This window comes from Caretta caretta, chromosome 7, assembly GCF_965140235.1.
Source record: "Caretta caretta isolate rCarCar2 chromosome 7, rCarCar1.hap1, whole genome shotgun sequence".
In the NCBI taxonomy this organism is placed as follows: Eukaryota; Metazoa; Chordata; order Testudines; family Cheloniidae; genus Caretta; species Caretta caretta.
This window is the reverse complement of record NC_134212.1, coordinates 64,662,524-64,680,206: the sequence shown is the minus strand read 5'-3', so window position 1 is coordinate 64,680,206 and position 17,683 is coordinate 64,662,524. Positions and strand designations below refer to the sequence as shown.

At 39.9% G+C, this 17,683-nt stretch overlaps 1 protein-coding gene across 41 annotated transcripts in view; it reads left to right on the top strand.

The window, feature by feature from the left end:
* Nucleotides 1-17,683, top strand: part of KCNMA1 (potassium calcium-activated channel subfamily M alpha 1) — an 873,358-nt gene that overhangs the window by 830,324 nt on the left and 25,351 nt on the right. For 24 of the 41 annotated variants that reach the window (XM_075130775.1, XM_075130771.1, XM_075130770.1 and 21 more), the window contains 3 exons: nt 8,000-8,113; nt 8,789-8,872; nt 11,249-11,379. In XM_075130775.1, coding sequence (XP_074986876.1) covers nt 8,000-8,113; nt 8,789-8,872; nt 11,249-11,379 — 329 coding nt within the window. The remainder of the gene's footprint in view (nt 1-7,999; nt 8,114-8,788; nt 8,873-11,248; nt 11,380-17,683) is intronic. The other 17 variants (XM_048856376.2, XM_048856392.2, XM_048856373.2 and 14 more) reach the window with 1 other exon arrangement.

Sequence of the window (17,683 nt, the reverse complement as noted above, 5' to 3'; positions counted from 1 at the left end):
AAATTTGTATAATTTATGTTTCAGCAGTTGCCAATCATGAGTGAAACAGCATTGTTACATATATTTATCAAAATATTTTTATTGATCTTTGCTTGCTATCACATCTGGCTTTGCTCCTCTTTTTCACTAAGGAGACACTTACTTTCTCTGGTACATAATGTAATGTACGATGTTTCCCGAACATATATTTATAGGTCATTTTAAACTGGAAGCTTTCTATTTTACAACTTCTTATTGAATACCTGTCTCTGCAAACCTGCTGATATGGCTTAATTTATTTACTAGTTTAACATAGCACACTGGTTTCCAACACCAAGGCTAACTGTGACAGGATCACTCATGTGAATAAAGCAGAGCGGATTTGGTCAATAAGCAATATAGCTTCAAATCTCTGCACTTAAAGAAATGCTTCTAACTTTAAACCCAGTAAAAAGTTAAATAACAGTGTTACAGCCCACATGCAATGGACCCCAATCTCTAGAAACCCAATATATGTTAAAAGGGGAGTAAGAGGAAAAACTACAGATCGAACATTAAGGTTGAGAATTTAAATAGGAAAAAAGTTAGGGATTCTGATTTCCCACAGAAATGTTAAATCAACAGCCACATGGCATATATAGCATTCTGAATTACTGCATTTGCTACTGGTCCAAGGAAAGCTTGAATGGCCGGGGTACTGGCTCTCCTTGTTTCCAGCTACTTCTCCAGCTCTTGGGGTTCTTCATGGCAAAAAAGAACCTGGATATGTGTAAAAACAGCTGGTTCCAATCCAGCTGTTGCTGGCACATGGGTGGTGAGGAAATAGGAGCTGTCCACTCAGAATGCATCCACCAGAGAGAAGACCCCAACAAGAGAGAGAAAAGGCCAGGAGGAGAAAGGGGGCACAGTGTTAAAGAAGCAGGTACAGGGGAGTAGAAAGGGGAACAGAACAGACTGGAAAGGAATTACATGAAAAGACAGCAGTGCAATTAACTTTCTTAAAAAGTGTAAAATCCATAGTGCATTTAAGACTGTGCAACTACGTAAATACTATGCTTTTTCCATGAAGGCAACAGCTGTAGTTTGCAGAGGGATATTACCTCATTGTGAATTGGAAGCGGATCATGGGATTGCAAATGGGAGAGGGAAAATAGCCAGAAGCCAGTCTTACTATTAAGATGTGATCCAGACTGTGCTATAATTTGGAAATGCCCTGGTCTTTCATCATTCTTGTGGTTACTTGCACCAGCAATCTTACAATCTTCCAACTCTGCATTATGAAAATACTTTGCATTTCTGTGGTGCCTTACGTTAGAGGTACTCAGTGCACTTTACAAATAACTTCGCCTCACAAAATGAGTCTCCTATTCTGTCTGCAGATCTCCATAAGAGATTTGCTGTACTTGTAAAAGACATGGTAGGGAGGCAGCTATGTGACGGAGGTTTACTAACAATCTAATCATCATGCCTCTCCTTATGACTTCATGGGTTCCTGCCGTTTTGCTCTTCATGCAATGCAGGGAATGTTTAAAACAACTGTATTTCCAGGTTTTATTATGTAAAAGTAATAAAACTGGGAAATACAGTTGTTTTGCTTATTACCTTAGACATTAGAAACTGAATAAGATGACTCCCAAAGTACATTTTGTATGCCAATCCACATCAAGTAAGAATGCTGTATTGTGTACTTGGAGTTATCAAGTACAAAAAAAAAAAAACATTCTAGGGCAAAGAAATTCAGTGACCTAGACAAAACTGTGATCAGATCCTTTCAAAAATTGGAAACTGTAGCACTGAAAAATCTGGATGAGAAAGTCAACAAGTGAACTTTCACTTGGTTTCCTTTTTACCAAAAGGAATTGTAATTTCAGTAAAATTGTGCTTGCCGCCACAGAGTGTGGAAAGTTCATCTGGGGGAACATTGGTCGTGTTTGCCATTTCCAGGAATAATAATCCCATCCTAGCAGACATCAGAGGACTGCATCTCATCTTAGTTAAATTAGTGTGTGGGGAAGGGAGCAGTAGAGAGCAGACAGAGAGCTCCAAAACGGAGCTCTGCAAATCTAAACCCTTCCTGTGGTTTTACATTTTGTGTAAACTTCTGGTAAACGTGTCCTGCTCTATGGCTCCAAGTGGATATTATGGGTGGTTTTGCATGGTTTTGAGCCAAAAATCAGACAAAACTTGGACAGTTTCAGATGGGTTTTGCTCTGCATTTTTGTGTTTGAACCTGAAACTCAAAGTGAAACTCATGAAGGACAATGTTATGTAAATGTAAACTGAGAAAAGACTTCCTAGGAGCCTATGAACTTAACAGCCAGATGTGACGCTGTTCTGTCCCATAGTAAAAACCTAAAGTAAAACTTCTGTGTTTGTAGTTTCTACCACTTCAAGTAGAGATGGCCTGACCCATAACCCTGGACTGAGTGACTTCCAGACTTCAGAGGTGTTGAAATCCCAGCCCAGATCCTGATCTTTGTTTTATAGCTGAACCCTGACTAAATACGAAGCTACACCAAAACTGTTTAGATTAGAACTCGAGATTTCCCAGCGCTGTGCTCAAACCAAAACTCTGTCTCCGGCCCCAGGGGACTCTGCAGCTAGAATTGTTTCTAAATTGAATGGTTGTAACATATTCCCATGAATGTCAGCAGCTCTTTAGCTGCATGACTGCTGCTGAACTTTTCAGCTATGCCCAAATGGCTATAGTTTGGAGAATAAGAGGTAAAGTCTATCATTCCATTGAATTCAATGGAATATTACTGTGCAATGTCAGCAAACAGTGGCAAAAGGTGAGGTCCCTTTGTAAGACAATTCTGTCTGTTTGTCTCTGGTTAATGGCTCTCGCTCTATTTTCTCACATAACCTGCATGGTATCTTGTCCATCCACTGCTTAGAAGCTCACCACTTGCATGCTGATTATCAATATTCAAAATATGATTGTTGTTTCTTGCTTCTCAAATAGTTCTCAGTAGTTATAACTTTTTTTTAATTACGTTTCTGCAGTCTTTAATCTGACTATTACCTCATAAATCCCAAGCACCTTTCCTAGAGTATTATTTTTTATAGAGCACCAGAGGTATGCCTGGCATTTTAATGACAAGCAAGAGTATAGCCTTTAGCCCTAGCAATCTGGTTAAATTTCAGTTTGGAAAACTGAATCCTGCTTACCTGCAGTTGCAGGTAAATAAATATTCATCTTTTCATCTTCTCTTAAAAACCATGTTCCGTTACTGTGTGCTGTTAAACACTTGCTGCATTCCACCCTAGAGTACCTCAGTTCTGGATTAAATGATTACTTGCCTAGAGAGTTAGTAAAATCAATTTGTAAGGCACTAGGTGATCCTTCTGAATGGAAAGCATGTTATAAATTAAAAGGGGCAAATTGTGCCTCTGGACATGCACTCACCCCAATGAAGTCAGTGGAAGCCTTGCAGTGTACATCCGAGGGCCAAATTTGTTACTGAATTCAAATTCTGGCAAACCTTCTGCAAGCAGTTCTATAAATCCAACATGTTTATTGCCCCACGGGGAAGGACCCTCCTCTAAGTTGCTCACTGGCCAATCTGTCTCCAGGAATATGTAGTAATGGATTGTGGGAAGACTGAGGAGTAGCTAGAATACAGCCACTGGATCATCTATTGTTGATTCAGTGGCCCCAAGCCCTGCATAAACTAGGCAGGCTATGATGATTGCTACTGCTGGTTCATAGTTAGGTGTAGAAGCTGCCATGAACTAGTTGCAAAATAGCACCCTACCTCCTAGTTGTGGGGAGAGATTTTATCTTTCTCCATCTGCCATTACGTTATCTCACACAGATTTCATGGGCAATGTGAATTTCACCCTATCCTACAATTGTAGCTCAGGTCCCTGATGTTGTTTGTAGAACAAGTATGGCACTGCAGTTAGGAAAATCACTATAACCACCTGCCCTGGTTTACTGGGTTTATGAATGTTAATGGAACACGATTTGGAGAACTGAAGGAGAAAATGCAATATGAAAAGGAAAGTGAAAAAGGGCTCTGAGGAAAGCATGAAGGCTCTGTGCAAAGAAATTGAATCTTTTCACAGCCAAAAATGGATCTTGTTTCTGGTTCTGTAATGAAATAGTTTTCCTAATACTGTGTGACCTGAATTTCTCCCTGCTTTCTGGGTGCTATTCCTTGATGTACAACCTGTATTTTCTCAAGTCAGCATTTGATGATGGATGTCAAAATACAGGCCATGTATTATGCATATAGCATTACCGATTTAAGGTGTTTACTTGTCAAATTGGAGAAATTCAAAAATGTCACATTCACTGAATCTGCACAGCTGTCACTTGTAGTTTTCCATGCCTTTAAATGAAAGTTCTGATAAAACAGTTTAGTTTTCCTTCGCCTTTTTTTGGTGGAAGACAATAAACAGCATCTAAAATTTATGCTGTGGGTGGGGAAGCAGGCTGCAAACAGGTTGGAATAAGGACTTTGGAATAAGGACTTTGTGGGTGGTGGATAGACAGATACAGACCCCAGATCCCTACATTTTCTGATTTTTCTTTTGCTAAAAATATTCCAGATTTTTTAGTTGTTTAAATAGCCAATTCAAATTGAGCACTGTCAGGGAAATGAAGTTGTGGACATTTCTCACATCTTCCAAAACCATAGAGGAAGAAATATTACAGCTCAGGATTATTTTTCATTTGTGGAGAAAACAAAATCCCTTTAACGTGTCCCGCATTTCATACAGAATGCACTGTGTGTGCAATGTGCAATCACAGAGCTCCTGACAGTCTGTGCCTAACAGAAATGCCACCTTTACGTCAATCTCCTAACACCATCCTAAGACGACAAATATTTGAGGGGTTAGAGAGAGGTGGCTACAAATAGCCTTCTAGGGAAGAGTGGAGGGAGTCATGCATTTAGAGGCATGTTACACTGAGTCTTTACATTTTCCTCTGAGCTGGCAGGATGCTACCGACTAGTTCTACAATCTGAAGGGCCTGATTCATTGAAAAATGTGTAGTGGACACCGTGTCGGACTGGGAAGAAAAGCCTCTAGGGAAAGGAGAAAAGAGAGGCCTCTGATGATGGTCTGGACAGTGGTGTCTCATGCTAACACTGTCCACCACCAATGCCTCAAGGGCTTGTGGGGAGAAGGTTAGCCTTTTCTACCCTCAAATCAGTGTGAAGTTGGAAGGCTTGGTGCCAGTCACGCTGAGCTGTGATTCTCCAGTGGCCTCAGCTGCATTGGTGCACATACAGAGCTCTCTCAGTGTCTGTTGCCACTTGTGTTTTGAAGAGCTGGTGTGTTGCATCATGCCCCCTACTGCATAACATGGAAGTATACAAAACACTAACAGAGGAGTCAACAACAGAAGGCAGCTCAATTCTAGCGTCCACGTCTCCAGAAGTACCATTCCTGCCTCTTGCAAAGTGCAGAGCCAGGACTCTCAATCCATAATTAATCTGCCTGCTCTTTTGAGTCTTGGGAGGGCTCCTGGGAAAATTCTGGGTAGGCCAGTGTGAGTCAGAGCATGGCATAGAGCTGTGATGCAACAGGGAGTGGGTGAGGTAGCATGTTAATAAAAGTTCTTGAATGGCTGTCACTCATTCGTGGGATTTGGCCATGATAGAGACTATCATACAGAAATCAACTGGGCATGCAATCTGCTTTTTTGGCACAGTAGAACTGATTTCAATACACTGAGTAAGGAATACATTGAGTGAAACTAAACACTCTGACATACCCAGCACTTCCACCTGCCTTGAAGAAATCTGTTTGTTATCTGAATCACCATTGTTGACTGGAATTGTATTGCTGTGCTTAAATTCCCCCGTGGGAATTTGTGCCTTTCAAATCTCTGGAAGGCATTGAGACAACTTGTCCTCTCCTCCCCATCACCATTCAGAGCCCCTCTCCACAGTTTTCCTTCCCTTTTACATAGCCCATCCTCACAGGCCTTGTGCTGCTGGGAGCTTTCTTCCAGATGGCAGGGTACAGTTCATGCTGGAGTATCCTAGAGGATCGCAAGAGTTAGAGGTGGAGAAGGCCCACCATAACAAATTCATCTCCCTGCAGAGGTAGGATGATCTCTCAGCAATATTTGTTGCATCAGAGTGTGTGTCAAATTGACACCACACTTGATCTTAGCCATAAGGCCAGAGTAGCTTCAGAACAAAACAGAGTTCTATCCCCCTTCCCAGAAAGGCGAACCCAGTAATTCCTACAGCTCTCCCAAGCCCTGCTAACTCAGAAGCACAGAGCTGAACTGGAGACCCATTCCATGTGCTCCCATGTGCCAAACCGGTGTTAGACAATTGAGGGGCCAAAATTAGTGCACTTAATATTTTAAAATATTTAAAGCTAGTTTGATAGTGGTGATTATTACTATCAAGAAAGGGGCAAAAATCCAGGTAAGGGACTGACATCGCATTTTGAAGTGATATACATTTATGTAAGGATTCTCTGATGTCTTATTAATTCTGCCAAAATTGAGGACGGGGCAGAGGGAAATACAGTATCAACTCATTTTGGAGTCAGTAGCAGATGAATGTATGAATGACTTCAGCTGAGTGGACCAATTTGCATGCTGTGAGAAGGCAATGGAGTTACAGCAGGAATGAGTTTGACTCTTAGTGATTGGGAGGGGTGAGGGTTGGTGGCATTTGGATGATTCAAGTCTAGTCCAGGTGAGTAATGACAGAAGGTCAAAAATCTGTTTGTGGATCTGAGACATAAAGTCAGAGTCTGGGCAGAATTTGCCCAAAGTCTAATGGCTGTTCAAAATTTATAATGCAAAATTCGTTTGGCCTCATGGCTAGACAAATAGTTGCTTAAAAAATACTGCCATCGCAAGGGGGAAATGGAGTCCTTGAGCCTAACTCTTGCACTGCAACAACGGTGATATTAAATACATGTTTCCATTCTTCCTACTTTTTTTGAAGCAGGGAGACTTAAGTATATATCGTAACAGTGAATTTCCAGGCCAACTTTTTGTTAGAGTTTTTTGGTTTACTTAAATCATTGACAGATTCAGCACTTACATTGTAACTCCAGCTTAGCAAAATAACGTGGCTGGGTATTACCTTTTTATGTTTATGAATTGTTCAGTGGCAGGTGTTCCTGCAGAGCTTGCAGGGACTCAGGTGGAACATGCAAGTTGCATAAGGAGGCCCTTGCTCCACCCCAGACCATCCCTTCACCTCCCATGTAGCTCTTCCCCACTGTCTCTCTATGCCATCCTCTCTCCCAGTGTGTGCACCTCTCTCCTGTTTATCTCCAGATGTCCTTCCCCTCTCCCCCACCCACCTGCCATATGTCAGTCTCTCTCCCCGGTTCCTCATTCCTTTCAGATTAGTGCTTCCTGCTCTTTCTGACTCATGGAAGCCATGAGGATTCTGCAAGATCAGAATGGAAATTAAGAATTCTGTGGGCTTCATAATGCTTTTGGAAACATCTTAAAGTAACTAAATCCTTCAGCGGCCTTTGCAGCTCCACCCTAAATCTTCTGAATCAGACCCATCAGCTCCTGAAAGCTGCAAACATGGTGGTTTAACAAGCCTTAGAATGCGGTGAGAGGCTTAAGTAAGGATGCTTATTACTAGTGTTCTTTGAAATACTGATCACAAGAAAAAACCCCTCAAATATTAATGGCTTTGGATTTTGTTTCCAGTTTTTTTTAACAATGATCACATTTTGCACTGAAAGTTTTAGCATGTTTTGATGTAAAAACTGCTGTTTCACAAGTTTAGCAGAAGTGCGTCGTCTTTAATTGTTGCCAGCTGTCTTATACCATAAACTGCCTGTAATATTGATAGGCTTGAGGGGCTGTATTTCAGCAATACTGAATGTTAAGTAAAACAGCTTATTGTTCAGAGAGCTACAGGTAGAAATCTGCTATAAACTATCACAGGAGATACGTGCAATGTTAACATCTCGCGGCATCATTTGCATCAGTCTGAAATGACTTGTTACATTCTTTTCTGTTTGCCTTGCAACTTAAAGTTCAACCTGTAACTGTCTGACATTCCTTCCTTAGGGTTTACACCACCAGGAATGGATAGGTCATCTCCAGACAACAGTCCGGTCCATGGTCTGTTACGTCAACCCTCAATCACAACAGGAGCCAACATACCTATTATAACAGAGCTAGGTAAGGAAAACAAAAACACGCCTTTCATGTCCATTCCCATATATTTTTCCATCTCCTTTTACAGGCGTCAGGAGAGTTACCTATTTCATAGCCAATGACACCATGTTCACTCTTCAGTTAACTGTTTTGATTTACTCTTGCTGAGGAAACATTAGGGGAAACTACTTCTACTTGGATTAAACAACTAAATTAGTTCTTCCCTATGTGTTTTCACCTTGTGTGTTCGTAAACACACACTACATTAGGCAAGAGGTTGTTCTTAGTGTATTGTACCAAGTAGGCAGGGTTCTTTGGGACAATCTCTTTTTAAAAAAAAAATGTTATGTAAGATGCCAGCAGACTTCCCTTCTGCATTTGAAAGGCTACTTGGTTAACCCTTCATGCTCCAAAACTTGTTTAATATTGCATAGTCACTGCATAGTGACATGACACTTGTCACCCTTGAGAATGGAGCAACTGGTTACCTGGGTATGATTTCCACTCTAGCTATAGATATTCGTCTTGTCAAGTTGTTGTGATGTGAAGTGCAGAAGCTTTCATGGCAAATACAAACTTGATTTGTGGTCCTTTGTCCTTTTTATTTTTCAGGTTTTTTTTTAGAGCCTTACCTGTCTTACTCCCTTATTTTATTCTCTTTCTGTACTTTCTTTCCCCCCTAAATACTTTACTTATTAGCTAAGCCTGGCAAACTTCTGCCTTTGGTTTCAATCAGTCAGGAAAAAAACAGTGGAACCCACATACTAATGATAACTGAACTGGGTAAGAAGTGCCTTTTTCCTTCACATCACTGTCTTCTTTTTTGTTGTTGGTGGTGTTGTTTCTACCATCATCAGCTTTTTCTTTATTTATCTGGCTGTATCAGAGGGGCTACCCTCATGGCACTGCTTTGAATGTGTTTTATTTGTGGTTCTAGTAGAAATTGACTGTCTTGTTCTGGCCTTTCTTAATGATTTCTTTTTCACGCAGCATCAGTAAACCTTTGATCACACTCGTCTGACCTGCCGGCTGTTTCCATAGCATCTTCTCACCAATTCATTTTCTTTGGCCTGGGTGCCTCTCTCTCTCTCTCTTTATTTCAGTCTATTGTCAATTTGACTGACATGTCTTAGCTCTCACAGGAAGTAAAAAAAGAAATAAAACATTTTGAAGAAGAAACCCGGGTATCATACCTTCCCTTAAGCAGTTTGTTTGTTTTGTTTTTTGTGGGTAGACCTTTTCTCAGGCTCTGAAGCTAAAGCAGCTTAGCTTCTATGCTGCACTCTCTCAATAAAATGAGATTTCACAAGGGGCTCCGAGCAGTGTTTGATTAGCATTTCCTGTGGTGCAGTGCTGTGCTCTTAAACCTACCCCCATCTAGCCAGGAGATCTTTCATAAAAATCATAGTAGGCTAATTTGCATCAGGAAGATAAAGATATAGTCAGGCTTAAACTGCACTTGTAGAATTCACAGAAGATTTGGTGTAAGTTGGAAACTGACACTCCGTACTGTTAGAAAGTCTGTGTCAAAGTCAGGTATTAGTCTTACAAGTCTGCCAGATAGAAGTGGAAAAAGAGTACTGCTGTTCATAGTTCCTCTCCTCAGCTAGCAAATTAAACAAAGGCACAGTCTTTTCAAAAAGTATATTTTGAAACGGTACAACAGGCTGTCAGTGGTATTTTGCTTAGGAGCCCAAGAATAAATTGACAGACACTGGGCAAGATATAGTGTAGATGGAGCTATTTACCAGATGACATTCATCTGCATCATATAATGTAACCAGTGACTGTATATAGCTCTGAGAGATGTTACTTTTTAGTTGCTATGGCAAGGGATGTATGTTCTCTTGCCAACTCTGCTACTGACTCCGTTTGACCTTGGTTATGTCACAGCCAATTGGTGTCTTAATTTATCCATCTGTAAAATGGGGATAACAATGCTTATCTTCTTCACAGGGCTGTTATATTTTAGGCATTGTTCATACTTGCAGAGCTCTTTGAGGACCTTGCATGACAGTGCAATACTTTACTAGTGGAAGATAGCTGTTGAATAATGGGTAGTTTGATCAAATAAAAGTAACTGTCTCAAGACGATAGTTCAGAATGGCAGGCCTATTTCTAGATAGAGAGTGATCCAGTTGAAGTCAATGGCACTAGGATTTGGCTTTTTAGGAACATTCTTGTCTACTAAAAAAAAATACAGGGAATTTCCAATAACGACGAGACAAGAAAAGTATTCAAGATCCACACTATCAGATGCTGCAAAACTGATAATTTCTCAGACCTGGATGGGAATTGAAATTAATTTGTCATTTATTTTTTAATAATTTCAAAAGCATCTTTGGTGACACAAGTGATCAGTCTGCACTTTTATGACTGAGGAGTCCTACTGTGGAAAAGAAATGACTTCATCAAATATCATCTGCTTAATAAGATTTCTATCAAGCTGTGTGTAGTGGCATGGGTCAGGAGTGGGGAGATGAACTCTGGCAACTCGATGAGAATCTAAATGTCAAATGTTTCTTTTCTGAAAAGCAACCTGATGTGGATACTTCCTCACACTGAATGGAATAGAATTCATGGCTTGGGTGGTGAGGCTGTGGCTGAAACCATTTGAAACCACACTGTAGTATAGTATAGAATTGCAGTGTATTGCTTTTTTATGACAAGCTTGAGGCAAGCTGAATGGGGAGCTTCTCTCTTTGGAGCTGCAATTGCATTACCACAGTTCCATCAGAAAAGAAGCACAGTAGCAGATGTCTTTGGGTTGAACCAATGTTTTCGTGGACAAGGTTTATGTCACAAAGTGGATCTGACATTAAGAGTTCACTGCATATCCGCACAACCCTACTCATTGTATCTTGCCTGTACGGAGGGAAAATGTATGTCAGCACCATGGCAAGTGAGCAGGTGGTGCCAAGAAAGTCGTTTTTATGGCACAGGGATATTCACCTTTCATACAAGCAAAATAAGGATTAACAGATTTTCTTAAGTGCATATTTTCACATCCACTTTGATTTCATTTTAAGTAATGTCAAAGACACGAGTCTGTGTTTGCAGACACATGCCATTGCTTTTTCTTTCTGATTGTGTCATATGTAAGGTCACATGCTGCAGGCTAAGAAGCATATTATGATATTTTTATATTATTATTTTCAGTAAACGATTCAAACGTTCAGTTTTTGGACCAAGATGATGACGACGACCCAGACACAGAATTGTATCTTACACAGCCATTTGCATGTGGAACTGCATTCGCCGTCAGTGTATTGGACTCCCTCATGAGCGCTGTAAGCAAATCAAAACTTTCTCCCCCTTCCCCATCAGACAGACCATAGGAGGCTGATGCTGTGTAGCAGCTCCATTGCCACCATGCAGCCTGACGGACAAGATACCTTCCCCTACCTAGACCTTCATACGCCATGATTACTTTGGATGTGGACTGAGCCCCAGTTCCCCTCAAAGGTATTTAAGCACATAACTCCTGTTGTCCGTCGCAGTTATGCACTGAAAGACCTTTGAGGAGCTGGATCTGAGACTCTGTAACAACTAATCTCTCAGATCTTAGGGTATGTATATTGGCCTGAGACTTCAAAAGCAACTGGTGATTTTGGATGCACACTATTTTCAGAAAGAGTTGAAAGTCTGATGGCTTGCAGCAGGGTGTCTCAAATTGGCCTTCCAAAAATGGAAGCACTCAAAATCACTAGTCACCATTGGAAATTTAGGGTATTATCTCTAAAATATGAAAATTGTCTTCTTGCAGAACATAACTACCTTGACAGTTCAGTATTTTACACATTTTACAGCTTCTAATTATTTTTTGTACTCCATCAATAAAGTGATAGTTCACAGTGACGGGTAACAAACAAAAGCTTTAGATTGGATCAGGTCAGCGGACAAAAGCTTGAATGCTTCTGCAAAGCTTAATTCAACCAGTTGACCCTCGTGGGTCTGCAAAAGTGGGCTAGAAATCAATGGAAATGGGATTTCTTGAAAGAGTGGCTACGTCACAGTTCTGGGTCTGAATTTGCATGAGCGTGCTGTCAGGTTATTCTGATATTCCTGCTTGTATCTGGGACCAAGAATGCAAAAATATAAAAAAATTGACGTGGGTGTTTCAAAGTTTGAAATTGGTTAAAAACCAAACAGGTTTGTATAAGGTTTATTTTGAGTTTCAGTGGAGTTCAAAGTAAGCAGCTATTTTGCCTAAACCAGTTTTTGGCCATCCGTAGCAAATAAATAGTCTTCCTCTTTTATTTTAAAATCAGACAGAGAATACTCTCTCAATACAGACAGGGTATCAGTCTCTACTTTAACCTAGAGCGGGTCCATTTTTAACTGGTTTAGGCACTCGCTTAAAGGACTTCCATTTAAAAAACTTTGTACACTTTATGTGCCAGCAGATTAATGTTGGAGCAGCTTTTTGCAAATGGACCAAATGGAAAGCAAGCAGTCTAAGGGTTTTTATAGAAACACTGGGAAACTAACACTAGCAATTACCAGATTGATACTTTTCAATGGAACTAGACCTCTCGGGGTAGATGACTAAGATGCAAGAGGGATGTAATTAATGGAGGAGAATATGAAATGTTGTTTATGATAAGCTCCATTAAGCAGGCCTGTTATACTATACCTCTGATTTTAAAGTGTTCAAATGAGTATCCCTTTGGAGACCATGTTTACTCCTGATTATCCTAACTACAGCTGTTTCAGAAGACTCTTTTGTTGCAGTATCAGCTGTTATAATATGATTACTTCGTAAATTATGTTTTTTAATAATGTCTTTCGTGATCCTGATCAGGGTCTGTTGAAAAAAGTTAGTTTCCAGCTTTGATTTAAAAATAGAATTTAAATAAATCAAACTCACTAAAGGCCTCCTGGTTTACATGTGCTAAAGACAGTTTGTCCATGTGAAAGGCAGTTGTGCATATAAACTGATATTTGCCTGTGCGACCAATATGCTGTTTGTGCACATAAAATCTGTTTTGTGGGTAAAAATGACTGTGCATGCCTAAAGCTGTAGATGCAAACTTAGGGGCTGGTTGAGAGTCCTTTGTAAAGTTGAACCTAAACTTTCAGAATATCCTATTGAATTTAGTTTCATGATCAGTTGGCTTAAGCCCCAAATAATACGGGAGGTGGGCAAAGCAATATTTTTTTTATAAGAGCCAACTCTAACCTTCACCTAAAAGTGAAACCAAACTTTTGATGGTTCAAAAAAGTTCAGTTAACCTTTTTTTTTTTTAACTTAAGTGGGCTGTAGCCCACAAAAGCTTATGCTCTAATAAATTTGTTAGTCTCTAAGGTGCCACAAGTACTCCTGTTCTTCTTACTACACTTCTGTCCATTCCAGCCGCAGCTTGAGATAGATGTAATGAGGTAATCTATTTTCATGGTATTTCATTCCAATAAGGAGCATGAAGTAACAGTAATCTTATGAGATACCTTGTTCTTGTGAGTCAGTCATCAGCCAAATTTTGAAGACTTGACACATTGAGAAAGTCCACATAAGTATCCAACCAAACTCTAACTCTAAATTTTCACGAATAAAAGTTGTATGGGTAAAAGGTTTAGCATTTCCATGTAATACCTTGGAGCTCTTAAATATGAAGGTCCCAAACGGGAATTTTGAAAGCTGTTCACCTTACCAGACTAAGAAGATTCCTGAATGAAACTGAGTTTTAGTATTAGGAGGACACTGAGGAACTCTATCATATTTTAATGATAAATCAATTTATCAAAAGCAGCTAATGAAAATATGATTGAGAGCTTTCTAGACAATGGAAGCCAAAATATCAACCTTCCAAGTCAACATTTAAACATCAGGTCCATTTAGATTTCACTGATTTCTTTTCTTCTGTAGCTCCCTTCCCAAAATTTCCATTTAATCAGGTGTCTAAGCATCCCCATCCAAAGACTGTCTCATAATTCAACCCCTGCTGTTTGTTGCTTCACTTATTGAAAGGCTAATCCTTTTATTTATTACAGGCATTCCCAGAGTAACAGATAGCAATGTTGCAGACACCACACCATCGCTTTATTGTGCAACCACTAGAAAGATAAATTAGAAGAGAGAATAATTGTGTTTATGCTTAGATAACTCACAATGGAGAATTACAATTTAGAAACATTTCCTTTGAGCACAGTCAGTTTATTCTTCACAAAGTAAATGTGATTATTTTCCCCTCTAAATATCTAGCTACCGATGACATATCTGTTCATGAACTCTTTCTTCTGCAAAAATTCTTTGTCAAACTTCATTCATTCTTAAGTGGTTAAGATGGGGCACCACCATCTGAAGTCAGGGAAATGACTGTGATGCCAGAAATAGAGAATTCTGACTTAAGGGAAAGAAACAGAAGAAATACTAATCAGAGTGAATCCCTATCAGAATGATTTGCCAGTCTTCATTTGCTATACCAATGCTGTCTCCTCTTCCTACTGCTTTGCTGATGTGGGCAGGGTCGCTCTCTCCTCCACTCCTGGAAGAGTTTCTGCTGTCTAAGCTATAGGGTGCAAAAGGAACTCTCCCTGCTCGTCTAGCTCTCAGATGGGTGAGATGTCCATCCTTCCTTTTCTCCTGTGCCTCTATTGGGAAGAGGAGGTGCTCCACATTTTTTTCTCTACCCAAAAACAGGCATCCTGTCATTTCCCACACCACCTGATCCACTGGCTTTGTAGTATCCACTTTGCCTGACAGTTTGCTTTTTGTGACCCAACCTCTACTTCTACTGCCTGAATTCAAGCATTGATCCCAAAATATTTTACAGGACTCTGGGACCAGCCTGAGTCATACTTTCACTACACTAGCTCCACAGCAATTCTCTAAGTCATTTGTCACATGCCAGCGCACTTTGAGGCTTGAGTAAGGTCTTCAAGATTACATCAACTATATTGATTTCATTACTAAATTGACTGCAACTAAGTCGATGGGGAAAACCCATCAAGCTAGTAGGACTGTAATTGGTGTTTGTTGTATTGCATGGTTGGGCAAAAGCTATATTAGCAGAGGAAAGGCTGGGATTAGCAGAGGAATAGTAAAGGGGGGGTTGCAGGAGGTACATATTGTTTTCTCCCACTGTGCCCTCTGCTGTGAAGTTTTTCATTGTGAAAGGGGGAAGTAGTGCACCTTCTTTTTAGTTGCTTTTTAGAATTAAATTTTACCCCTTGATCTCTACAGAATGTAATTAAATTCTTAGTAATGCAAACCCACTGCACTGGACGCAACACACGTATGTGAACTGCTCACATTCTCCTCTCACTTACTCAGTGGAAGTCCGGCATATGATGATAATGCCAGTGTAAAACAGGGGTAAAGTAAGAGAATAATAAGGCCCATCCATCTGTGTTTCTTTCTTATCTTTAGCAACAATGGAACTATGCACAAGACAACTTCATTTACAGATTAAACCTTCCTCTGCAGGTTTCTTAGCATCTTCAGGAAACACTGGGCGTGCAGACAAGAATGGTTTAGTTATTGATAATGAGGAAGTACTTTTTACTTTACTGAACATTTCACCTGGTACAGATTTTAAGTATGACAAAAGCTATTCTTAAACAGGGCTGCCTAACCTTTGCTATGTCTCTGGAATAGACATCAGCCTCTGCTAGAGTTTTTCATTATATTTTGTTCTAAGTATTTGATTTGCCTTACATCTACAACCAAATGCAAATGCATGGAAAGCTATATACATATACTGCTCTTCTTGTAGTGGGGCTGCCCCTGTTAACCAAATCATGTTCTCACAATACACTTGTTTACAGCAAAATGTAAGTTGGTTAGAAAGCCCAGGTTACAAATAACCTTCTCTCAGACACAGCGCATTTGTGGATGAGGTATACGTGCTAAGATTTTCAAAAATCATGAGACTTAAGATATCTTGAAGGAGTCTGAAAATCAGGCTCCATTTAGTGCCACCCTCTCAAAATCAGGCCACCTCTAAGCTGTGCTAAGTTGAGCGCCCAAAATCACTAGTGACTTTTGAAAGTCTTGGCCATTGTCTGTAGCTATAGAAGGCAAAATAAAGTGCAGGATGCAAAAATGCCACTTGTCCCAATAAGCATCTTTTATCGCTGTGAAGTGGTTCCCAGACACCTTGATTCTGTCTGGCATTCATTTTGGTAATGATGCTACAAAAAATACTCCCATACAGAGCTTCAGCATTATTTCTATGCATACCACTGGTAGCAGGATTGGTGTAGCTTCAGGGAATGTCATCAGTACAAAAGCATCTATTCAGAGCCAGATCATGAGACTTAACTTTGAATTTCCTGGCATCTATTGGTCTCTGTTAGAACCTTACTTTTTTAAAAAATGTATTCTATTATCGTCCCTTTTTCCCTTATACAAACAGAAATTTCACATGGGGACGGGGAGGGGTGAAGAGTTAAAGGCAACTTTGCAGTAGAACCCCCAAGGTCCTTTACAATCTCATTTATTCAGAAAAGGAAATGTTTTAACTTATGAGATGGACATTTTGAAACATAAGACTTTTCTATTTTTGTATCCTGCTGTTCAGAAGGATTAGCAGGTAATAAAACATCCCCTTACCCAGAGGATTCACAATATCCCTTAATAGTCTGGGAGGTATTTTTAAAATGTAATACAATATAAAAGATTGTTCTTTCACCTTTGCTTTGGACCTCTCCCCAGGCCTGTTCAGGATTTGGTTAATGAGTTTAGCTCTGTAATTCCCCATATCTGGATATGTATTCACTTGAAACAAATGCATCCTGTAAGGAAAAACAAGCAAGTTAAAATATCTGCCTGAAATGGAGGCGAAATAACTATTGTATTTTTTCCTTTAAAGTAGCAAACATAAAAAAATGGCAGCTATGACATGGAAAATGACAATTTTAGAGTAGCTATAAACGAAAGGCAAAATGTCATTAAAATTAAAGCAATGTTATTAAAAGATGTGTTAATTTTCAGTTAAATTTTCTGTAAAAGACCAATTAGTTTAAAAGGCTTGACAGCATTAACTGCGAAACATAAGCTTTGGTAATTATGCTTTCCAGTTTGTTCAACCATTTTTAAAGCAGTCTCAGAACACTTACACTCAAAACCAGCTGCAACAGAATTCAGTCACATGGGCTAGGTGGCACTGCTAGCTCAGATATCCAGTTGCTTGTCAATTACCCTACGGTGTGGTGTCTATAATGCAGTCCCATTACTCAGCACTGTAGCCAATGCATGTATAATACTGGTATAATAATGTTATCACGACATCCAATGCGGGGTACAGTTAGTAACAGCAGCAGAGAAGTGTTTTTCAGTGATGATTATACAATTAATAAAAGGAATTTGCATTTGTTACTGAAAAGTAGCTTGTTAGTTTTAATGCTACAGCACTCATTCAACACATTGTTCCCGCACAAGTACTGGCATGTCCAGGCCTTGTATCCACCCGCAGAGTGAGCACATCACTCTCACGTTATGTGTATTATTATTTCAAAGGAAATGGAAATCAGCCGGGTCAGATTTTTTTTTTTAACCTTTTAGAGCCTGATCCTATGAGGTGCAGCAGGCGCCCCATCTCCATAGTGGAAAGATTTGAAGGAGGGCCTGAGTCTCATGGGAGTTGAGAGCAT